This window comes from Ursus americanus, chromosome X, assembly GCF_024610735.1.
Source record: "Ursus americanus isolate L20-20 chromosome X, mUrsAme1.1.p, whole genome shotgun sequence".
Classification (NCBI taxonomy): domain Eukaryota; kingdom Metazoa; phylum Chordata; class Mammalia; order Carnivora; family Ursidae; genus Ursus; species Ursus americanus.
Window position 1 is genome coordinate 90,657,294 of NC_142164.1, and position 25,989 is coordinate 90,683,282.

General features: G+C 39.4%; 1 protein-coding gene across 2 annotated transcripts in view; it reads left to right on the forward strand.

Moving 5' to 3' along the window:
- SRPX (sushi repeat containing protein X-linked) overlaps positions 1-25,989 on the forward strand; it is a 113,423-nt gene that overhangs the window by 68,533 nt on the left and 18,901 nt on the right. For both annotated transcript variants that reach the window (XM_045775717.2, XM_087859926.1), the window contains one exon: positions 7-140. In XM_045775717.2, the coding sequence (XP_045631673.2) occupies positions 7-140 (134 nt within the window). The remainder of the gene's footprint in view (positions 1-6; positions 141-25,989) is intronic.

Here is a 25,989-nt window from a genome sequence, read left to right on the forward strand (position 1 = left end):
TTCCAGCCATGAATGTCAATGTGGGTGTCAGAACAGCAGCTGCGCTTCTGGATCAGTTTTATGAGAAAAGGAGACTCCTCATCGTGTCCACCCCCACAGCCCGGAACCTTCTCTACAGGCTGCAGCTGGGAATGCTGCAGGTGAGTCCTTGCCGCCGGGCCCAGGCTGGGGGGAGAGCCCTAACGGGAAGGGCCTGGTGGTTTCATTAAAGGCGAAGGCCGGGGTCAGTGCCTCGTCCATCTTCTGGGAACTCCGGGAACTGGCGCTTTAGAGCTACCACTGTTCATTTCTGGCTCTAGGGCCTAACCTGGTTAACATCGACTCCCCAGAGCTAACCCAACTGTTTTCCAACTAATAGGGTTTCTTTGTCTTTCCTAGTAAGCCCAATCGACCTGCTGTCCTGGCCCAGCCAAAGAATAGTTGTCTTGGTTGGACCTGTCCGGGATATGCCTCAGCCGGAGGCCATCATTCCATTGTTTGCCCCAGAGGCTGGCTCAAGGGATGAGGGGAGTCCAAGAGCCTTCAGGCCCCAGATCCTGCCCCAGGGGGCTTCCCCCACTCTCTTAGAGCTCTTCCGAGAGTGATGGCTGTCTTTAAGAACAGTGGTTCTCAAAGTGTGGTCTGTGGACCAGCAGCATCAGCATCACCTGGGAGCTTGTTCGAAATGCAAATTCTCCCCCATCCCAGATCTATGGGGTCTAATCTACGCTTTAACAAGACCTCCAGGTGATTCCTGAGCAACCGAAAGTTTGAGGCACACTTTTCTAAGGAAATGTGCCCTTCTCAGCTGTGTAAATTTTATAGCTACAAAGTGAGGCAACCAGAGTCTTTGCTGGGGTAGGGGGGAGATAAAAACAGGAAAGGATCGAGCTAGAACTTCCTAGATTATGTCCAGAAGCTGGTTTGCAGTAAGCATGGCCAACCTGACTGGGTAAGAGGCAGGATGTTAAGCTGGGTCATGGACACGGTGCTGCACAGTTCTTTTGAATAAACCTTTCGTCTACTCCAGGGAATAAAAATAAGACTAAGTGTTCAAAACAATCTTGGTTGAGGGGCGTCTGGGTGGCTCAGTCAGTTGAGCATCTGACTCTTGATTTCGGCTCAGGTCATGATCTCGGGGTCGTGAGATCCAGCCCCGCGTTGAACCCTGAGCCGGGCTCAGGGCAGTCTCCTTGGGATTCTCTTCCTCTTTCCCTTCCCCTGCTCATGCCCACACGCATTCTCTCCCTCCCGCAATAAAATCTTTATTAAACCAAGATTGTCTTATTTTGTAAAGTTTGCAGTTTTACTTCTCATTTCAGCACTTAGACTCCTCATTATTCAATGTATTTCTCTTCCTTCTTCCCGTGTACTGGAAAGGCTTCCCATAAACTTGGAAGAACCATGCCAAGTTTTGTAGGCTCCTTTGATGGGAACTCAGTTCATTACATCCTTACTCCCAATCCCTGCCACCTTCCCTCCCTCCATCTCTGTATCCCCTTGTCCCAGCGGGGACTTGCTCTTCAGGTGTCACAAGGCTGCACGACTCCATTGTGTGGGAAATTGGCCTCACAGGCTATATATACACAAGCATACATTTCCCAATTTCTTGTTAATTTGTAGAAAAGTGAATAAGCCAGGCAACTTGCTTTTCCTCTATGTTGGCAAACTATAGCTTTTGTAAGTGAAATTTGATTGCAACACGGCCCCACTCATTGATTTGTGCACGGTCCATGTCTGCTTTTGGGCTCCAGTGGTACAGTTGAGTAGTCAGGACAGAGACCATCCAGCCCCGGGCAGCCTAAAATACTACCTGGCCCCTTAGCAAAAAAGGTTTGCTGTCCCCTGCCCTCGTATCACATCCTTTCGGGTACTTGCTAAATTACAAATTAAATCATGGTGATGTCGGCAGGCAGGGTCCAAGGAGTCAGAGCGGGGTCCCTGAGGACCAGCCTGGAGGGTCCCTGTCTGCACACAGGACAGAAATCAGATGCAAGCCAGCAGGAGGTGGAAGTAGGTAGAGTGGATCGAAGGTATAGAGAGCATGCAGGTCAAGAGAGTCCAGGGAAACTCGGAAAGGAGAGAGTGTCTCGCCTTTGGTTCAGGGTCTGGGGATTTTATTGAGGATCGTGGTCTGGTGTCCATGTCCTCTCAGGCATCCAGGAACCGGTTAGAACAAAGGTGAGGACCCATGTGTTAGTCCTTGGAGCCAGGGGGCCTTGGTGTCCAGAGGCCTAGTGTCGCTGGTCTGGAATGTGCATATGATGACTTCCTCTGGTCATTCTCACCTGGTCCTTAGATGTCATCTGTTTGAAAGGAGTCATTAACCCCTTATCTCTTTCAAGGAGGGCCTACACTGTTTGCAAGATAAAGCGCGTGTCAAGTGGGAATGCAAGTGTAGAAGCAGGAGCAGGAGCAAAAAGCAGGTTGTTACGGAGTTCTTCAGTTTGCCTATCTCCGTTGGAGAAGATGTTTGGTATCCGGGTGTTTGTACATGACCCCCCACAGCATATTTACTTTGGCATTCTCACCAGAGCCTTCAAGGAAAGTTTTGATTGACATAGGTGATTCAGTTAGAATAATAAAAACACGTATTTCTATCCTGACCAATTCCATCACCTTATGGAGGGATGCTTCAGGAGAACTGTAGTAAAATACTTGGTGTTATAGTAACCCAGGAGTTCAAATTTTCTTTCCTCATTTAGCCAGATTCATCTTCTATTACTTTCCTGTTACCAATTGCCATCGCGGTTCCTGATGGGACCTCCTGGCGTGTGGTTGAGGGGACCACATTCCCAAGGCTCTTGCCAAGGGCTGACTCACAGGGCTGGAACTTTCTTTTTTCCCCTCTTTATATTTATTTTTTTAATTTTTTTTATAATATATTTTTTTTATTATGTTAGTCACCATACAGTACATCCCTGGTTTTTGATGTAAAGTTCCATAATAAATTGAGGTATCATTGGGGCACCTGGGTGGCTCAGTCAGTTAGGCATCTGACTCTTGGTTTCAGCTCAGGTCATGATCTCAGGGTTCTGAGATCAAGCCCTGCGTTGGGCTCCACACTCAGCGCAGAGTCTGAGACTCTCTCCCTCTCCCTCAGCTCCTCCCCCACTTGCTCATCTTCTCTCTCTAAAATAAATAAAATCTTTAAAATAAAATGAGGTGTCACTGACCTATAACATTAGTTATACTTGTACAACATCATGAGTCAATATTTATATATATTACAGTATTCCAGTTAACATCTGTCACAACCTAGATATAATTTTTTTTATGAGAACTTTCAAGATCCACTCTCCTAGCTACTTTCAAATAGATGATACAGTATCATTAACTACAGTCACCATGCCGTACATTACGTGCTCAGGACTTATTTTATAACTTGAAGCTCGTACCTTTTGGCCCTCTTCACCCACTTTGCCCATCTTCCCACCCCTGCCTCACAAAAACACCAGTCTGTTTGCTTTATTAGATCACCTTTTGTATTTTCTCTTTTCAGTTTTTGTAGATTCCACATATAAGTAAGAACACATGGTATTTGTTTTTCTGTCTGATTTATTTCACTAAGTGTAATGACCTCAAGGACCATCCATGCTGTTGGAAATGGGAAGATCTCATTCTTTTCTAGGACTCAGTAATATTCCATTGTGTATATATACCACATTTTCTTTATCCATTCATCCATCAATGGAAAATTAGGTTGTTTCCAGGTCTTGGATATTATGGATATCCAAGATAGAATTGGATATAAATAATGCTGTGGTGAACATGGAGGTGCAGATGTCATTTGATAGTTCTATTCTTAGCTTTTTGAGGAGCCTCCATACTGTTTTCCACAGTGGCTGTACCACATTCCCACCAACAGTGCACAAGGGTTCCCTTTCCTCCACATCCTCACCAGCACTTGTTGTTTCTTGTGTGTGTGATTTTTTTTTTTTATTTTGGCCGTTCTGACAGGTGTGAGGTGATACCTCAGTGTGGTTTTGATTTGCATTTCTCTGAGGATGAGTCATGTTGAGCATCTCTTGATATACCTGTTGGCCATCTGGATGTTTTCCTTAGAAAAACATCTGTTTGTGTCTTCTACCCATTTTTTGATTGGATTGTTTGTTGCTTTGCTATTGAGTTGTATGAGCTCCTTATATATTTTGGCTATTGACCCCAAACTGATAAATGATTTGTAAATATTTTCTCTCATTCAGTAAGTTACATGTTGATTTCATTGATGGATTCCTTTGCTGTGCAGAGCTTTTTAGTTTGATGTACTCTCACTTATTTTAGTTTTTGTTTCCTTTTTAAAAATTTTAATTGTAGTATAATTAACATACAGTGTTGTGTTAGTTTTAGGTGTACAGTATAGTGATTTAACAATTATATACGTTACTCAGTGCTCAACCAGATAAGCATATCCTTTAATCCCCATCAACTATTTCACATGTCCCCTCCCACCCACCTTCCCCCTGGTAACCATCAGTTCTCTATAGTTAAGTGTCTATTTCTTGGTTTGTCTCTTTTTTTTTCTTTGTTTTGTTTCTTAAATTCCACATATAAGTGAAATCCTATGGTATTTGTCACTCTCTGACTTACTTCACCTAGAGCATTATACACTCTAGATCCATCCATGTTGTTGCAAATGGCAAGATCCCATATTTTTTATGGCTGAGTAATATTCCTGTGTGTGTGTGTGTGTGTGTGTGTGTGTGTGTATCTATATATCACATCTTCATTTTCCATTCATGTGCTGATGGACACTTGGTTTGCTTCCAGAGTTTGGCCATCATGTATAATGCTGCACTAAACATGGGGGTGCGTATATCTTTTCAAATTAGTGTTTTCCTATTCCTTGGGTAAATACATACTAGTGGAATTACTGGATTGTATGGTAATTCTATTTTTAATTTTTCAAGAAAATATTGTTTTCCACAGTGGCTGCACCAGTTTGCATCACCACCAACAGCACACAAGGGTTCCTTTTTCTCCACATCCTTGCCAAACACTTTTTCTTTTTTGTGTTTTTTATTTTAGCCATTCTGACAGGTATAAGGGGATATCTCATTGTGGTTTTAATTTGCACTTCCCAGATGAATGATGTTGAGCATCTTTTCATGTGTCTCTTGGCCATCTGTATGTCTTCTTTGGAAAAATTTCTGTTCATCTCTTCTGCCCATTTTTTAATTGGATTATTTGGTTTTTTGGGTGTTGAGTTCTATAAGTTCTTTATGTATTTTGGCTACTAACCCTGTATTGGCTATGTCATTTGCAAATGACATTATGTAGGTTGCCTTTTTGTTGATGGTTTCCTTTGCTGTGCAGAAGAAGCTTTTTATTTTGGCGTAGTCCCAATAGTTTATTATCGCTTTTTTTTTAATTTTCCCTTGTGTCAGGAGACATATCTAGAAAGATAGTGTTATGGCCAGTGTTAGAGAAATTACTGCCTGTGTTCTCTAGGATTTTTATGGTTTCAGGTCTCACATTTAGGTCCTTAATCCATTTTGAGTTTTCTTTTGTGTATGGTGTAAGAAAGTGGTCCAGTTGCATTCTTCTGCATGTAGCTGTCCAGTTTCCCCAGCACCACTTGAAGAAACTGTTTTCGCATTGCATAGTCTTGCCTCCTTTGTCAAAGATTAATTGATCATATAATTGTGGGTTTATTTCTGGGCTCTCTATTCTGTTCCACCAATTTATGTGTTTGTTTTTGTGCCAGTACCATCCTGTTTAGGTTACTATAGCTTTTTAGTATATCTTGAAATCTGGAATTGTGATACCACCAGTTTTGTTCTTTTTCAAGATTGCTTTGGCTATTTAGGGTCTTTTGTGGTTCCATACAAATTTTAGGATTGTTCTAGTTCTGTGAACTAGTTCTGGTGTTGGTATTTTGATAGAAATTGCACTAAATCTGTAGATTGCTTTGGGTAGTATAGACATTTTAATGATATTTCTTCTCCCAGTCTGTGAGCATGGAATATTTTCGCATTTCATTGTGTCATCTTTTATTTCTTTAATCAATGTTCTGTAGCTTTCAGAATGCACATCTTTCACCACCTTGGTTAAGTTAATTCCTAGGTATTTTACTGTTTTTGATGAAATTATAAATGGGACTATTTTCTTAATTTCTCTTTCTGCTACTTTATTATTAGTGTGTAGAAATACAATGGATTTCTGTACTGATTTTGTTTCTTGTGATCTTACCGAATTCATTTATTCTAGTAGATCTTTGGTGGAGCCTTTAGGGTTTCTATATGTAGTGTCATATCATTTGTAAATAGTGAAAATTTTACCTTTTCCTTACCAATTTGGATGCCTTTTATTTCTTTTTGTTGCCTGATTGCTGTGGCTAGGACTTTGGTACTATGTTGAATAAAAGAGGTAAGAGTGGACATCCTTGTCTTGTTGCTGACTTTAGGGGACAAGCTCTCAGTGTTTCACCATTGAGTATGATGTTAGTTGTGGGGGTTTCATATGTGGACTTTATTATATTGAGGTATGTTCCCTCTAAACCTATTTGTGGAGGCTTTTTTTTTTTATCATGAATTGATATTGTACTTTGTCAAATGCTTTTTCTTCATCTGTGGAGATAATCATATGGTTTTAATCCTTTCTCTTATTGACGTGATGTATAACACTGATTTGTGAGTATTGAACCATCCTTGCATCCCAGGACTAAATTTCACTTGATCATGGTGAATGGTTTTTTTCTAATGTATCCTTGGATTTGATTTGCTAATATTTTGTTGAGATTTTTTGCATCCATGTTCATCAGAGATACTGACCCATAGCTCTCTTATTTTGTGGTCTGTATCTGGTTTGGTATCAGGGTCTTACTGGCCTAATAGAATGAATTTGGAAGCTTTCTCACCACTTTTATTTTTTGGAGTATTTTGAGAAGAATGGGTATTAACTCTTCTTTAAATGTGTGGTAGGATTCACCTATGAACCCATCTGGTCCTGGACTTTTGTTTATTGGAAATTTTTTGATTATTGATTCAATTTTATTGCTGGTAAATTGTTTTAATTTTATATTCTTGATTCACTTTCGGGAGGTTACATCTTTCTAGGAATTTATCTTCTAGGTTGTCCAATTTGTTGGCATATAGTTTTTCATAATATTCTCTTAATGATTATTTTTCTGCAGTTTGGTTGTTACTTCTCTGCCACAATTTTTGCTTTTAAGTCTTTTTTTTTTTTTTTTTTTGTCTGGCTAAAGGTTTATAAGTTTTGTTGATCTTTTCAAAGAATCAGCTCCTGATTTCATTGATCTGTTCTGGGGTTTTCTAGGTTGTATTTCATTTATTTCTGCTCTAATCTTTATTATTTCCTTTCTTCTACTGGTTTTGGGTTTCATTTTTTTTTCCTTTAGGTGAGGTTGTTGGAGAGTTTTCTTGCTTCTTGAGGTAGGCCTGTACTGCTATCTACTTCCCTCTTAGAATAGCTTTTGCTGCATCACTAAGACACCAGACCATTGTGTTTTCATTTTCATGTGTCACCCAATATTTTGTGATTTCCTCTTTTGATTTCTTCCTTGACCCATTTATTGTTTAGTAGCATGTCATTTAACCTCCATGTATTTGTTTCTTTCCAGATTTTTTCTTGAAGTGATTTTAAGTTTCATAATGTCGTAGTCAGAACAAATGTATGGTATGACCTTGATCTTTCTGAATTTGTGAGACTTTGTTTTGTGGCCTAACATGTGATCTATTCTGGAGGAATGTTCCATGTGCATTTGAAAAGAATGTGTATTCTGTTTTTGGATGGAATGTTTTGAATATATCTGTTGATATGTCTGGTCCAGTGTGTCATTGAAAGCTGCTATTTCTTTGTTGATTTTTCTGGTTGAATTAGCCATTGATGTAATGGGGTGTGAAAGCCCCCTACCATTATTGTATTCCTATCGATTACTTCCTTTATGTTTATTAATAGCTGCTTTATGTATTTGGGTGCTCCCACATTGGATGCAGAGATATTTACAATTATATCTTCTTGTTGGATTGTCCCCTTTATAATAATACAGTGTCCTTCTTTGTCTCTCATTACAGTCTTTATTTTAATGTCTCTTTTGTCTGATATAAGTATTGTTACCATGGCTTTCTTTTCACTTCCATTTGCATGATAAATTTTTTTCCATCCCTTCACTTTCAATCTGCATGTGTCTTTAGGTCTGAAACGAGTCTCTAGTAGGCAGAATACAGATGGGTCTTTTTTTTTTATCCATTCTTACACCCTATGTCTTGATTGGAATGGTTAGTCCATTCACATTCAAAGCTAGTATTGACAGGTATGTACTTATTGCCATCTTGTTACTTGTTTTATGGCTCTTTTTGTCCTTCTTCTCTGTCCCTTTCTTCCTTTGCTCTCTTCTCTCATAAGTTGGCTTTCTTTAGGGATGTCCTTGGGTTCCTTTCTCTATTTTTTTGCATATGTATTACTGTTTTTTTTTATTTGTGGTTACCACTGGGTTTAATATATAACATCTATGCATATTAAGTTGATGCTTGCTTAAGTTTGAATCCATTCTAGAAGCCCTAAATTTTTACTTTTCCCCACTCCCACCCTGTTTTAGGTATGGGGTGTCAAACTTTACATCCTTTTACTTTGTGAGTCCCTTGACCGATTTTTTTTAATAGATGATTTTACTACTTCTGTGCTTCCTACTTTTCTTATTCCTGCTTATGGTCTTTCCTTTTCACTCAAGGACTCCTCTGCAACATTTCTTGTAAGACTGGTTTAGTGGTGATGAATTCCTTTAACTTCTGTTTGTCCAGAAACCTCTTTATCTCTCCTTCTTTCTGAATGGTAGCCTCACTGGACAGAGCATCCTTGGTTGTAGGCCCTTTCAGCACTTCGAATATGTCATGCCACTCTTTTCTGGCCTGCAAGGTTTCTGCTAAAAAATCAGCTGATAGCCTTATAGGGTTGTAGCCTTGTGTATAACGGTTTTCTTTTTCTCTTGCTGCTTTTAAAATTCTCTATCACTGCTTTTTTGCCATTTTAATTACTGCATTTCTTGGTGTGGACTTCCTTGGGTTGATTTTGTTAGGGGCTCTCTGTGTCTCCTGGATCTGGATTTCTGTTTCCTTCTCCAGAGTCAGGAAGTTTTCAGCTATTATTTCTTCAAATAAATTTTATGTCCCCTTTTCTTCTGGACTCCCTGTAATGCAAATGTTATTAGGCTTGATGGTGTCGCTGAGTTCCCTTAATCTATTTTCATTTTTTATTCTTTTTTCTCTACTATTCAGGCTTGATTGCTTTTCATTACCCTGTCTTCCAGATTGCTGATCTGTTCTTCTGCTTCCTCAAGTCTATTTATTCCATCTAGCATATTGTTAATTTCACTTGAGTTCTTCATCTCTGATTCTTTTTTTATGTTTTCCTTCTCTTTGTTGAGGATCTCACTGCGGTCCTCCACTCTTAAGTCCGTGAGAATCTTTATGACCATTACTTAAAATGCTCTATCAGGTATATTACTTATCTCCATTTATTTTAGTGTTCTTGCTGTGATTTTTTCCCCCCTGTTCTTTCATTTGGGACATATTCTTCGGTCTCCTTGTTTTGTGTCTGTTTATGTGTTCAGAAAGTTGGATACATCTCCTGCTCTTCCTGTAGTGCCCTGCAGTGCAATGTACCCTGTTCATCAGGACCTGTTTGCCTGTTGTGGGCAGGGTTTGGTCCCTGTGTTGTCAGTGGGCCAGTCTGGGGCCCCCTTGGCCTTGAGTTGGGTCAGACCAGACATTTGCCAGAAGTGTGGCACCAGAGTACTTTCTGTGTACTGGACCCTCAGAAGCTTTCATTGGTGGGCAGCACCTGCAGTCAGACCAGGTGTGTGCTCCCAGTCCACTGCTGGGGCCCAAGTTGAACTGGTGTGTACGGTTTTCTTCCCCTCCCCTCAGGGCAGGAGACACTTTAGGGGTGATGCTGGCCTGTGTTGGGGTTGCTTGCACACTGCTGCTCTTAGGACACTACTTTGGATGGATTCCTGCTAAGGGGATGTTGGAGAATGTGGGGGGGGGGAGTGCAGTGCCACCAAGGTGCCAGGGCCCACTGTTAGCCAGATAGGTGAAGGGTGTTGGTACTATGCTGGTCTTGCCAGGTGTCCATGTTTCTAGGTTGGAGGTCAAGTAGGAAATGGGGCCCTCCAGCTCTTCTGTTCTTAGAGAAATCTCTCTAAGATCTCTGCCTCTCCAGCACATGCTCTGAGATGATAAATCTTTTCCCCATATGCCCCAGGCATTTTTCAAACTGCTGCTTCCCTGCTGTATCTCAGCAGGGCTTTCTTCTGTGCTGCCTCTTTAAGGGCAGGGACTCCGTGTCCTGTAGCCTTCAGGCTCTCCTGCATCTGAGCCCACTGATTTTTAAAGTTCTATGTGTTGAGCCCCACTGTAAGAATTCGTGAAGGTAGGCCCCTGTGGTTTTGAAAGCCAGATATTAATGGGGATTTGTCTTCCCTGGGGTGCCTGGTGTGGGGTCTGTTCCTCTCCCCTCTCCATGCCCACAGTGTCCCTCCCACGGACAGTCCCGCGGGTTAGTCTGTCTCCTGATTGCGTCTCTACCCTTCCTACCCTCTTCAATGTGGCTTCGTTCCTACATTTAGCTGTGGAGAGTCTGTTACACCAATCCGTGTGTCATTGTTTGGGTTGTTTTCACAGATATGGGTGTTATCATCTAGGTGTGTCTATAGGAAGAGGCGAGCCTAGGATCCTCCTAATCTGCCATCTTCCCCAGAACTGTTGCCTTTCTTTTGATGTCAAATCCAAATGATTCTCACCAAGACCTATGTCAAGGAGCTTACTGCCTGTTTTTTTTTTCTAGAAGTTTTATGGTTTCAGGTCTTACATTTTTAAGTCTTTAATCCATTTCATTTTATTTTTGTATATGGTGTAAGACAGTAGTCCAGTTTTCCCAAGATCATTTATTGAAGAGACTGTCCTTTCCCCACTATACTGTTGGCTCCTTTGTCATAAATTTGACGATATGTATATGAGTTTATTTCTGGGCTCTGTAGTCTGCTCCATTGATTTATATGTTTTTATGCCAATACCATACTGTTTTGTATTGTACTATAGCTTTGTAGTATAGTTTAAAATCAGGAGGCATGATACCTTCAGCTTTGTTCTCAAAATTGCTTTGGGTTTTGTAATTCTGTACAAATTTTAGCATTGTTTGATCTATTTCTGTGAAAATGGCTTTGAATTTTGATAGGAATTTCATTGACTCTGTAGATTGCTTTGGATAGTATTGACGTGTTATCAATATTCTTCCAGTTCACAAAGATGGAATAACTTTCCATTTGTTTGGGTGTCTTTTTCAATTTCTTTCATCAGTGTCTTACAATTTTTAGTGTATAGGTTTTCACTTCCTTGGTTAAACTCATTTCTAATTATTAGTCTTTTTGATGCGCTTGTAAGTGGGATGGTTTTCTTAATTTCTCTTTCTGATAGTTTGTTATTAGTGTATAAAAGGCAAAAGATTTTTGTATGTCGATTTTTGTATCCTGTAACTTCACTGAGTTTGTTTATTCTGACAGTATTTTGGTGGAGTCCTTAGGGTTTTCCATATATGATATGTCTCTGCAAATAGTAAGTTTTACTTCCTTTCTAATTTGGGTGGCTTTTATTTCTTCGTCTTGTCTAATTGCTCGCGGTAGGACTTGCAGTACTACGTTGAATGAAGGTGATGAGAATGGGCATCCTTGTCTTGTTCCTGATCTTAGAGGAATAGCTCTCAGCTTTTCACCATTGAGTATGATATTGGCTGTAGGCTTGTCATATATGGCCTTGATTATTTGGAGGTTTGTTTCCTCTATACCCAATTGTTGAGAGTTTTTATCATAAATGTATGTTGAATTTTGTCAAAAGCTTTTTCTGCATCTATTGAGATCATATAATTTTTATCCTCCATTTTGTTAACATGTTATATCTCATTGATTAGCAGATGTGGAATCATCTTTGCATTCTGGAATAAATCCCACTTAATGGTGGTGTATGATTCTTTTAATGTATTGTTGGAACAGGCTTGCTGATGTTTTGTTGAGGATTTGTGGATCCGTGTTCATCAGGGATATAGCCTGTAATTTTCTTTTTTTTATGGTATCCTTATCTGGTTTTGGTATGAGGGAAATGCTAGCCTCATAAAATAAGTTTGGAAGTGTTCCCTCCTCCTTTTTTTGTGTGTTGGGGGGAAGAGCTTAAGAAAGATTTGTATTTTTCTTTGAATGTTTGGGAGAATTCACCAGTGAAGCTGTGAAGTCCTGGTCTTCTGTTTTTTGAGAGGTTTTCAATTACCAATACAGTATCCTTACTATTTGGTCTGTTCAGATTTTTTGTTTCTTCATGATTGAATCTTAGAAGGTTGTATGTTTCTAGGAATTTATCCACTTCTAGGTTGTCAAATTTCTTGTGTAATTTTTCATGGTAGTATCTCATTATCCTTTGTGTTTCTGGGCTATCAGTTGTAATGTCTCCTCTTTCATTTCTCATTTTGACTCTTTTTTTCTTTGTGAGTCTAGCTACAGGTTTGTCAGTTTTATGTCATCAAGGAACCAACTCCATTCATTGATCTTTTCTAGTGTCTATTTCATCTATTTCCACTCTGATCTGATTTACTTTCTTCTAACACTGGGCTTTGTTTTTCTTTTTCTAGATCCTTGACGTGTAAAGTTAGATTGTTTTACAGAGGTTTCTCTTGCTTCTTGAGATAGGCATTTATCACTATGGACTTCTCTCATAAGGCTGCTTTTGCTGCATCACATAATTTTTGGTATGTTGTATTTTCATTTGTCTCAGGGTACTTTTTGTTCAATAGCATGTTTAATCTTCATATATTAATGAATTTTCCAGTGTTCTTATAATTCTGATTTCATACCACTGTGGTCAGAAAAGATATTTGATATGATTTTAATATTCTTAAATGTATTAAAACTTGTTTTATGGCCTAACATATGATCTATCCTGGAGAATGATCCATGTGCCCTTGAGAGGAATGTATTCTGTTGCTTTTGTATGGAATATTCTATATATCTGTTAAATCCATCTGATCTAACCTGTTGTTTAAGGCCAATGTCTCCTTATTAATTTTCTGTCTGGATGATCTATGCATTCTTGTAAGTGGGTATATTAAAGTGTCCTGTTGTACTGTTATTGATTTCTCTCTTTATTTTTTTATGTCTTTGAATTTTATTTCTGATTTATTTTTTAATATTTTTTAGTATGTTAGTCACCATAGAGTACATCCCTAGTTTTTGATGTGAAGCTCCATGATTCATTAGTTGCGTATAACACCCAGTGCACCATGCAATATGTGCCCTCCTTACTACCCATCACCAGCCTATCCCATTCCCACATCCCCATCCACTCTGAAGCCCTCAGTTTGTCCCCCAGAGTCTATAGTCTCCCATGCTTCATTCCCCCTTCTGATTACCCCCTTTCTTTATCCCTTTCTTCTCCTACTGATCCTCCTACTTCCTATGTTCCATAAATGAGTGAAACCATATGATAATTGTCTTTCTCTGCTTGACTTATTTCACTTAGCATTATCTCCTCCAGTGCCGTCCATGTTGCAGCAAATGTTGAGAAATCGTTCTTTTTGATGGCTGAGTAATATTCCATTTTATATATGGACCACATCTTAATCCAGTCATCTGTTAAAGGGCATCTCAGCTCCTTCCATGATTTAGCTATTGTGGACAGTGCTGCTATGAACATTGGGGTGCATATGGCCCTTCTCTTCACTACATCTGTATCTTTGGGTAAATAGTAGTGCAATTGCTGGATCATAGGGTAGCTCAATTTTTAACTTTTTAAGGGACCTCCACACTGTTTTCCACAGTGGCTGTACCAACTTGCATTCCCACCAACAGTGTGACAGGGATCCCCTTTCTCCACATCCTCTCCAACAATTGTTTCCTGCCTTGTCAATTTTTGCCATTCTAACTGGTGTAAGGTGGTATCTCAGTGTGGTTTTGATTTGAATTTCCCTGATGGCTAATGATTTTGAACATTTTCTCATATGTCTGTTAGCCATTTGGATGTCTTCATTGGAAAAGTGTTTGTTCATATCTTCTGCCCATTTTATGATTTATTTGTTTCATGTATATCGAATATGAGAAGTTCTTTGTAGATTTGGATACCAGTCTTTAATCTGTAGTGTCATTTGCAAATATCTTCTCCCATTCCGTGGGCTGCCTCTTAGTTTTTTGGACTGTTTCCTTGGCTGTGCAGAAGCTTTTTATTTTGATGAAGTCCCACAAGTTCGTGTTTTCTTTTGTTTCTCTTGCCTTTGGAGATGTGTCATGAAAAAAGTTGCTGTGGCCGATGTCATAGAGGTTGCCGCCTATGTTCTCCTCTAGGATTTTGATGGATTCCTGTCTCACCTCAAGGTCTTTCGTCCATTTAGAGTTTATCTTTGTGTATGGTGTGAGAGAGTGGTCAAGTTTCATTCTTTTGCATGTAGCTGTCCAATTTTCCCAGCACCATTTATTGAAGAGACTGTCTTTTTTCCACTGGATGTTTTTTCCTGCTTTGTCAAAGATTAGTTGCCCAAAGAGCCGAGGGTCCATTTCTGGGTTCTCTATTCTGTTCCATTGGTCTGTGTGTCTGTTTTTGTGCCAGTACCATGCTGTCTTTGTGATCACAGCTTTGTAGTATAGCTTGAAATCTGGCAATGTGATGCCCCCAGCTTTGTTTTTCCTTTTCAACAATTCCTTGGCGATTCGGGGCCTTTTCTGGTTCCACACAAATTTAAGGGCTGTTTGTTCCAGTTTTTTGAAAAATGTCATTGGTGTTTTGATCGGGATGGCCTTGAAAGTGTAGACTGCTTTGGGTAGCATAGACATTTTAACTATGTTAATTCTTCCGATCCATGAGCATGGAATATTTTTCCATCTTTTTGTGTCTTCTTCAATGTCTTTCAAGAGTGATTTGTAGTTTCTAGAATATAGATCCTTTATGTCTCTGGTTAAGTTAATTCCGAGATAACGTATGATTTTTGTTGCTATTGTAAATGGAATGGATTCCCTAATTTCTCTTTCTTCAGTCTCATTGTTCATGTATAGAAATGCAACTGATTTCTGAGTATTGATTTTGTATCCTGCCACATTACTGAATTGCTCTATAACTTCTAATAGTTTGGGGGTGGATTCTTTTGGGTTTTCCATATAGCATATCATGTCATCTGTGAAGAGAGACAGTTTGACTTCTTCTTTGCTGTTTTGGATACCTTTCATCCCTTTTTGTTGTCTGATTGCTGTTGCAAGGACTTCTAGTACTATGTTGAATAATAATGGCGAGAGTGGACATCCTTGTCGCGTTCCTGATCTTAAGGGAAAGGCTTCCAGCTCTTCCCCATTGAGAATGATATTCGCTATAGGCTTTTCATAGATGGTTTTTATGAAATTGAGGGATGTACCCTCTATCCCTACACTCTGAAGGGTTTTAATCAGGAAAGGATGCTGTATTTTGTCAAATGCTTTTTCTGCATCTATTGAGAGGATCATATGGTTTTTGACGCTTTTCCTGTTGATATGATGTATCACACTGATTTGCGAATGTTGAACCACCCTTGCATCCCAGGTATGAATCCCACTTGGTCATGATGGATAATCCTTTTAATGTACTGTTGGATTCTATTAGCCAGGATCTTGTTGAGGATTTTGGCGTCCATATTCATCAGAAATATCGGTCTGTAATTCTCCTTTTTGATGGGGTCTTTGCCTGGTTTGGGGATCAAGGTAATACTGGCCTCATAGAATGAGTTTGGTAGTTTTCCTTCTGTTTCTATTTTTTGAAATAGCTTCAGGAGAATAGGTATTATTTCTTCTTTGAATGTTTGGTAGAATTCCCTGGGGAATCCATCAGGCCCTGGAGTCTTGTTTTTAGGGAGGTTTTTGATCACTGCTTCAATCTCTTCATAATTAATTGGTCTGTTTAAAAAATCAATTTCTTCCTGTTTTAGTCTTGGTAGTTTATAGGTTTCCAGGAAGGCATGCATTTCTTCCAGATTATTTAATTTATTGGCATAAAGCTGTTGATGTAAGTTTCTAATGATCCTTCCTATTTCATTGGTGTTGGTTGTAACTTCTCCCTTTTCATTCATGATTTTGTTAATTTGGGTCCTTTCTCTCTTCTTTTGAATAAGTCTTGCCAGTGGCTTATCGATTTTATTTATTCTTTCAAAGAACCAGCTTCTAGTTCTGTTGATCTGCTCTACTGTGCTCCTGGTTTCTAATTCATTGATCTTTGCTCTAATCTTGATCAACTGCTCTCTTGTGAGTGGATTAGGCCTGTCCCTCTGTTGCTGTTCCAGCTTCTTGAGGTGAGACTATAAAAACTGCATTTTAGGTTTTTCTATTCTTTTGAGTGAGGCTTGGATGGCTATGTAGGACTGCCTTTGCAGTGTCCCATAGGTTTTGGACCGTTGTGTTTTCATTCTCGTTGGTCTCCATAAATTGTTTAAATAGATTTTTGATTTCCTGGTTTATCGAATCATTCTTAAGATGGTTCTTAGTTTCCAAGTGTTTGAGTTTCTTCCAAATTTTTCCTTGTGATTGAGTTCCAATTTCAAAGCATTGTGGTCTGAGAATATGCAGGGAATAATTTCAGTCTTTTGGTATCGGTTGAGACCTGTTTTGTGACCCAGAAGATGGTCTATTCTGGAGAATGTTCCATGTGCATTAGAATAGAATGAGTATTCTTTGGTTCTGGGGTGTAGTGTTCTATATATATCTATGAGGTCCAACTCGTCTAGTATGGCATTCAAAGCTCTTGTTTCTTTGTTGATTTTCTGCTTAGGTGATCTGTCTGTTGCTGATAGTGGAGTGTTGAAGTCCCCTACTATTAATGTATTTTTATCTATATGTCTCTTTATTCTGGTTAAGAGTTGGCTTGTGTATCTTGCTGCTCCCCTGTTGGGGGCATATATATTTATAATTGTCATATCCACTTGTTGGATACATCCTTTAAGAATAATATAGTGCCCTTCTGTATCTCTAACTACAGTCTTTAGTTTAAAATCCAATCTGTCTGATATGAGAATTGCTACCCCAGCTTTTGAGGTCCATTGGCATGAAAGATGGTATTCCATCCCTTCACTTTCAGTCTGGATGTATCTTTAGGTTCAAAATGAGTCTCTTGTAGACAGCAAATGGATGGGTCATGTCTTTTTATCCAATCTGCAACCCTGTGTGATTTTATGGGAGCATTTAGGCCATTTACATTGAGACTGATTATTCAGAGATATGATTTTAATGATGTCATGTTGCCAGTAAAGTCTTTGTTTCTGTAGATTGTAACTTTCTGTTCTGTATCACTCTTGGGGCCTTTTTATTTTTATAGAACCCCCCTTAATATCTCCTGTAGGGTTGGTTTTGTGGTTACGAAATTGGTCAGTGACTGGTGATTCTGGAAGGTCCTTATCTATCCATCAATTCTGAATGACAGCCTTGCTGGATGAAGGATCCTTGGCTGCGTATTTTTCTCTGAAAGAGCTTTAAAAATGTCCCCCCAACCCTTTCTCTCATTCCAGGTCTGTGTAGACAGGTCTGACGTAATCCTGATACTTTTGCCTTGGTATGTGAGAAATTTCTTTGCCCTGGCCGCTTTCAGTACTGTATCCTTGGATCTAATATTTGTGAATTGCACTATGACATGACGTGGCGTAGGTTTGTCGTGGTTGAGTTTGGGAGGGGTCCTCTCTGCCTCTTGGACACGAATGCTTGTTTCCCTCGCTAGATTAGGGAAGTTTTCAGCTACAATTTGTTCAAATATCTCTTCTAGACCTCTGTTTTTCTCCACCCCCTCAGGGATGCCGATGATTCTGACATTGGAACGTTTCATTGAGTCAGTAATCTCCCGTAATCTACATTCTTGAGATTGGATTTTTTTGAGCCAAGTTTCTGTTTTAGCTTTCTCTTCTACTAACCCATCCTCTAATTCGCTGATACGTTCTTCTGCCTCATTTACCCTGGCCGTCAGAGCATCTAGTTTTGAGTACATTTGATTCATAGCATTTTTAATTTCTGCCAGATTTGCTCTCATTTCCACCCTTAGAGATTCTATATTCTCATTAACATTTTCATTAATACTTTTTTCAAGTCTACACATCATCTTGACCATTGTTACTCTGAATTCCATTTCTGATAATTTGGTTATATCCATATCCATTAGTTCTGTGGCGGAGGCCACAGACTCATTGTCTTTTCTTTGCTGGGGGGGATTTTTCCTCGTCATTCTGATGAGGAAAGGTTGTGGGGTTGTCCAGAGCCCAAATTATTGAGCAGGACCCAGGCAGTGCGCACTTGTTTTATACGGACCTTAAGGATGTTTTATAGGGATCTTAGGGATGTGGGCTTCTTGATTTTTCAGCCTGCCTTCTGGGGGAGGGGCCAGCCGTGCCGATACTCAGGCAACCCTGTTTGGGTACAGTCTCCCTGTCCCCTGCGATGGGGGATGGGGATGGGCACAATGTGAGCTGGTATTTCTGGGCTTTTGTTCTCTGGCAGCTTTCCCTAATCTAGCAAAGGAAACAAACATGGTCTGCTGTGGCTCTTCTGAGAGTCAGAGCAGCAGTGGCCGAATCTCAGCCTCTGTCTCAGAACAGAGAGATCACAGTCCGCTCTCCACTGAGCTCTTCGGGCCACTTTAACTCTGTGTCTGTTGGTGCTGCTCAACCCTGCAGCATCCCGGGATGTGCGCCTCACACCCGGTGTCCCTGCCCTCACTTCCAGGGCCGGTGCGTCTCTGTCCTTTGTGTTTCTAACACCGCCAGCCGCCCCCGCGCACTCCTGGAGCTCCCGGTCTCAGTCTGGTTCCAATGAGCGCACCAGAGCTCCGTTTCAGTCTGGAGGTGCGCGCTCCCGGCTCACGGTCTCTGTCTGCTCTCTTGCGGGTGCCTACCGCGAGTCCGCCCGCTCCCCCGTGCAGGTGGCTACCGCTTCCCGGCGCCCGAACGTGGCGGCTCCCTCCCCCTTCCGTTTATCTTCCGATATCTGTGCGCGGATTCACGGCTCCCCGCTTCGTACGTCAATACTCAGCGCTGGAGATGTTCATTTGTAGAGATCCAGATGTATCTTCCTGCGTCTCAGGCTGGTTCCGTGGCTGTTCAGGCTGGTCTGGTACCTATCCAGCTCGACTCTGGACCGGCTGAAAAAGGGGTCCCCTACTCCTCCGCCATCTTAACTCCTCCTGATTTCTCTCTTTAGGTCTGTGAACATTTGACTTATGTATTTAGTTGCTCCTATGTTATGTCCGTAAAGATTCACAAATGTTATATCTTCTTGTCAGATTGATCTCTTTATCATTATATGACACCCTTATTTGTCTCTTATTAGAGTGTTTGTTTTAAAGTATTTTGTCTGATATGTTTGCTTACCCCAGCTTTCTTTTGGTTACCATTTGCATGGAATATCTTTTCTCAACCCTTGACTTTCAGTCTCTGTGTATCCTTACATCTGAAGCGAGTCTCTTGTAGGAAGCATATACAGAAGTCTTATGTTTTGTTTTGTTTTTTTAAGATTTTATTAATTTATGTGACAGACAGCCAGCGAGAGAGGGAGCACAGCAGGGGAGTGGGAGAGGAAGAAGCAGGCTCCTAGCGGAGGAGCCCGATGCAGGACTCGATCCCAGAACGCCGGGACCACGCCCTGAGCCGAAGGCAGACGCCTAATGACTGCGCTACCCAGGCGCCCCTTGTTTTGTTTTTTATCCATTCAGCTACTTGCTGTCCTCTGATGGGAGAATTTAATACATTTAAAGTCATTATTGGTAGATATGTACTTACTGTCATTTTCTTAATTTCTGGCTGTTTTGTACTACCCATGTTCCTTTCTTCATCTCTCATTCTTTCATTTGTGGTTTGATGACTTTAGCATTATGCTTAGATTTCTTTCTCATTATGTTTTGTTACTACCGTAGGTTTTTGCTTTGTGGTTACCATGAGGCTTCCATGTTAACAACTTAAGTTCTAATCAACTTCAAATAGAAGTTATAAATATAAGTTTGAATGCATTCTAAAGCTCTACATTTGTACTCTCTCTCCTTACATCTTGTTTTTAATGTCATAATGCATATCTCTTGTGTATCCCTTAATATATTTTAGTACTCTTTAAACCTTCATACTGGCTTTATGTGATTAATCCACTAATTTTACTATATATTTACCTTTACCATTGAGTCTTTCATATGTTTTTTGTTATGAATTACTGCCCTTTCATTGCAGCTTAAAGAAATTCCTTTAACAGTTTTTGTAAGGCTGGTTTAGTGGTGATGAACTCCTTTAACTTTTGCTTGTCTATAAAAATCTTTTTCTCTCTCTCAATTCTGTATGGTAACTTTTCCTGGGTTGTCATCTTGGTTGGGATTTTTTTTTTTCCTTCACTTTCAGCACTGAAAAATCTGAAGGGGCTCATGGGGGCTCCCTTGCACTTAACAAGATATTTCCCTTTTGCTGCTTTAAGATTCTCTCCTTGATTTTAACATTTGAAATTTTAATTATGCTGTGTCTCGATGTGTGGGTCTCTTTGGGTTTCTCTTATTTGGACTCTGTGCTTCCTGCTTCTGTATGGATGTCTTTTTCTTCCTCAGATTAGAGATGGTTTTAGCCATTACTTTATCCAATAAGTTTTCTACCCCTTTCTCTCTCTTCTCCTTCTGGGGCCCCTACAAGGTGAATGTTACTCCAATTGATGTTGTCCCATGAGTCTATTAAGCTATCTTTACTGTTTTCCTTTTTTTCCTTTTTATTGCTGTGATTCTGTTCCACTGCCCTGTGTTCGAATTCACTGATCGTTTCTCCTACTTCATCTAGTCTCCTGTTGAACCACTCTTCTATATCTTTTTTATCTGGGGTTGAAGTTCTTACTGTGCTCATTCATGCTTCCCCTACGTTTAGTGAGCGTCTTTATGACCATTACTCTGAACTGCTTATCAGGTCAATTATATATTCCCATCATTTCACTGAATTTTTTTATGGAATTGACTTACCAGTTTTTAATAATCTATATGCCATTGCCACATTTCCTTTTCTCTGGGTCTTTTCTCCCCAGGTATATTTAGATATAATTGACCTACATCATTGTATGAATTTAAGGTGTACAGCATAATGGTTTGTCTTACTATGGTGATCATTTCACAATATATGTACGTTTAGCTGGCATCCATCAGCTCATGTATATACAACAAAAATGGAAAGAAAAAAGAAAAAATTTTTTCCTTGTGATGTGAACTCTCAGGTTGTACTCTCTTAACTTCCGTATATATCATACAGCAGTGCTAACTACACTCGTCGTGCTGCACATTATATCCCTAGTATGTATGTATTTTGTAACTGGAAGTTTCTACCTTTTGACCACCTTTCTCCAATTCCCCCTCCCCTCAACTCCCACCCCTGGTAACCACAAATCTGAAGATAGTTTTTTCCATGAATTTGGGGGATTTTTGCATTTCACATATAAGTGAGATCATATATTATTTGTCTTTCTCTAACTTATTTCACTTAGGATAGTACCCTCAAGGTCCATTTTCATGGTGTTGCAAATGGCAAGGTTTTATTCTCTTTTGGTCAAGTAAAATTTCATTGTGTGTGTATCTCCCATTTTCTTTATCCATTCATCCATCAGTGGACACTAAGGTTGTTTCTGTGTCTTGGCTCTTATAAATAGCTCTGCAATGAACACTCTTTGAGTTAGTGTTTTTGTTTCCTTTGGATAAATATCCAGAAGTAGAATTGCTGTATCGTATATTTGGGGGGTAACCTCTATACTACTTTCCATAATGACTACACCAATTTACATTCCCACCAGCAGTGCACAAAGTTTCCGTTTTCTCCATATCCTACCAGGATTTGTTATCTTTTGTCTTTTTGCTGATGGCATCCTAACAGGAGTGAGGATGTCTCATTATGATTTTGATTTGCATTTCCTTGGTGAATAGTGATGTTGAGCATCTTTTCATGTACCTGTTGACCTTTTGTGTATCTTCTTTGGAGAAATTTCTATTCCGATATTTCCCATTTTTAAATTAGATTATTTGTGGGTGTTTTGGGGTTTTTTAATTTAAATTGAAATAGTGTTCAGTAGTTCATCAGTTGTGTATATCACCCAGTATGCATCACATCACGTGCCCTCCTTGATACCCATCACCAGTCACCCCATCCCCCCACCCACATCCCCTCCAGCAACCCTATTTACCTATAGTTAAAAGTCTCTCATGGTTTTTCTCCTTCTGATGACTTCTGATTCAGTTTTCCTTGCCCTCCCCTATGATTCTCTGTGCTGTTTCTTATATTCCACAAGTGAGTGAAACCATATGATAATTGGCTTCCTCTGATTGGCTTGTTTTGCTCAGCATAATACCCTCCAGTTCCATCCACGGTGATCTAAGTGCTAAGTGTTTATCCTTTCTGATGGCTAATATTCCATTGTTTTGTTTTTGCTATTGAGTTGTAAGAGTCCTTTATATATTTTGGATCGTAACCCCTTACTAGATATATGGCTTACAAATATTTTTTCCATTCTGTAGGTTGTCTTTTCACTTTTTGTTTCTATTGCTTTGCAGAAGCTTTTTAGTTTGATGTAGTCCCACTTGTTTATTTTGTTGCTTGTGCTTTAGGTGCATACCCAAATCAATGCCAAGACCCGTGTCGAGGAGCTTTTTCCTTAATTTTCCTTCTAGGAATTTCATGGTTTCAGGTCTGATGTTTAGGTGTCTAATCTGTGCCAAGTTAATTTTTGCAGGTATAAGACACGGATCTAATTTCATTCTTTTACATGTGGATATTCAATTGTCCCAGCACCGTTTATTGATGAGACTATCTTTTCTCCACTGAGTATTCCTGCATCCCTGGTCAAATACTAGTTGACCGCATATATGTGGGTTTACTTCTGAGCTCTCAAGTCTGTGTCATTGACCTCTGTGTCTGTTTTTATACCAGTAGAACACTGTTGATTCTGTAACTGCTTTGTAGCATAGCTTGAAATCAGGAAGTATAAGGATTCCCATTTTTTTTCTTTTCAGGATTGTTTTGGAAATTTGGGGTCTTCTGTGGTTCCATATAAACTTTAGGATTTTTTTTCTACTAATGTAAAAAACATTCCATTGCAATTTAGATAGTGATTGCATTGAATCTATAGATGGCTTTTGGTAGCATGCACATTTAAATAATATTCTTTCAATCCAGGAGCACAGGATACCTTTTCATTTAATTGTGTTTTCTTTGATTTCTTTCATCAGTGCCTTATAGTTCTGAGTAGAGATCTTTCACCTCCTTGGTTAAGTTTATTCCTATACATTATACTCGGTTTTTTAAAAGATTTTATTTATTTATTTGAGAGAGAGAAAGAGCGAGAGCACAAGCAGGGGGGAGGAGCAGAGGGGACAGGACCAAGCAGACTGCATGGAGCATAGAGCCTGATGTGGGGCTCGATCCCAGGACCCTGAGATCACGACCTGAGCTAAAATCAAGAGTTGCACACTTTACCGACTGAGCCAACATTAATGTCAGGGATGTTGGTTTAAAGTTTTCTTTTCTGGTAGTATCCTTTTCTGGCTGTGGTTTCAGGGGAATGGTGGCCTCATAAAATAAGTTTAGAAGTATTCCCTCCTTGTCAGTTTTTTGGAAGAATTTGAGAAAGATTGGTTTTAAGTCTTCTTTAAATGTTTGGTAAAACTCACCAGTGAAGCCATCTTGTCCTGGGCATTTTTTTTTTGTTATGAGGTTTTTGATTACTGATTCAGTCTCCTTACTAGTAATTACACTATTCACATTTTTTAAAATATTTTATTTATCTGAGAGAGTGAGAGAGAGAGAGAGACAGACAGCATGAGTGAAGTGAGGTGCAGAGGGAGAAGCAGAGTCTCTGCTGAGCAGGGAGCCCAACATGGGGCTCAGTCCTGGGACTCTGGGATCATGACCTGAACCAAAGGCAGATGCTTCACTGACTGAGCCACTCAGGTGCCCCGGACTATTCACATTTTTTACTTTTTCCTAATTTAGTATTGGTAGTTTGTATGTTTTAAGAAGTTTTCCATTTCTTCTAGGTTGTCCAGTTTGGGGCATGTACTTGTGATTCTTTATATTTCCGTGGTATCAGTTGTAATATCTCCTTTTTCACTTATAATTTTGTTGATTTGGATCCTTTTTTTCCCCCTGTGTCAGTCTAGTTAAGGCATTTCAATTTTGTTTTTCAAAGAACCAACTCTTAGTTCGGGTTAATTTTTTTCCCTATTGTTTTCCTATTCTATATTTAGTTTATTCCTACTCTAATCTTATTTCCTTCCTTCTAACTTTTGGCTCAGTTTTTCTTTTTCTAGTTCCTTGAGGCATAAAATTAGGTTATTTAGGAAATTTCTTCTTAATATAGGCTTCTATTGCTATGAACTTCCCTCTCAGATCTTTTGCTGTGCCCCATATGTTTCGATATGTAGTGTTTCCATTTTCATTTGTCTCAAGATATTTTTATATTCCCTTTGATTTCTTCTCCAATACAGTAGCTATTCAGGGGAGTGTTTGTTTCTACTTTCCTCTTGTTACTGATTTCTAGTTTTATACCATTATGTTCAAAGAAGATACTTGGTAGGATTTTATTCTTACTGAACTGGCTAGGACTTGTTTCGTGGCCTAATATATGGTCTATACTAGAAAATGTTCCATGAGTATTTGAAGAATGTATACTCTCCTGTTCTCAAATAGAATGTTCTGTATATGTCACTTAAGTCCATTTGGTCTATAGTGTTGTTCAAATCCACTGTTTCCTTATTGGTTATCTTTGGAGAACAGATGATCTCTCCATTGATGACAGAGGGATGTTAAAGTCCCCAACTGTTATTGCTGTTTGTTTGTCCTTTTAGCTCTGTTTTTGCTTTATGTATTTAACTGCTCTGATGTTGGGTACATAAATATTTTCAATTTTTATATCTTTCCAATGTATTGATCCCTTTATCATTATATACCTTCTTTGTCTTTAAGATTTTATTTATTTGAGACAGAGAGTGCATGTACAAATACAGGGGGAGGGGCAGAAGGAGAGAGGGAGAGAGAGAAGCAGACTCACTGAGGAGCAGGGAGCCGGACGCAGGGCTCCATCCCAGGACCCTGAGATCATGACCTGAGCTGAAGGCAGATACTTAACTGACTGAGCCACCCAGGCGCCCCTTGTCTCTTTTTACCATTTTTAAAGTGTTTCCTATGATAGAAGTATAGCTACTTCTGCTTTTTGTGGTTGCCATTTACTTGAAACACCCTTTTTCATTCACACACTCTGTGTCTATATCTGTCTTTAAGGCTAACGTGAGTCTCTTGTAGGTAGCATATAGTTGCATCTTTTTTTTTTTTTTAAATCCATTCACGTGTTCTGTCTTTTGATGGGAGAATTTAATGTGTTTACATGTAGAGTAATTATTGATAAGAACGGACCTTCTGCTATTTTGTTAATTGTTTTCTTTATTGTTTTGTAGACCTGTTGATTCTTGTGTCTACCTGCTGTCTTTTTTGGTGTGTGTTTGATGTCTTATGGTTTTAATATACTTTGACTTCTTCATTATGTTCTTTTGTATAATTACTACAGGTTTTTCCCTTGTGGTTACCATGAGGCTTACATAAAATATCTTAAAATTGTAACACTCTATTTTAAACCAATATCAACTTAACTTCAATAGAATTCCTCAGCTTTATACTTGTACTTCTCCTCCCTTTCACATTTTAGGATATTGATGTTATAGTTCACATGTTTTTATATTGTGTAGCTAGTAACAGGTGATTGTAGTTTGAGTTATATTACAGAATCCAATTTTGATCCTATATTTACCATCAACAGTGACTTTTACATTGCCTTCGTATGTTTTTACGATGTCAGCTAGTTTTCTTTTATTTCTACTTAATGAACTCTGTTTAGCATTTCTTGCAGTGCAGGTCTAGTGGAGATGAATTCCCTCAACTTTGGTTTGCTCAGGAAAATCTTTATCTCCCCGTTTCTGAAGGACTGCTTCACCTGGTATATTATGCTTGGGTTTTTTTTCTTTCAATATT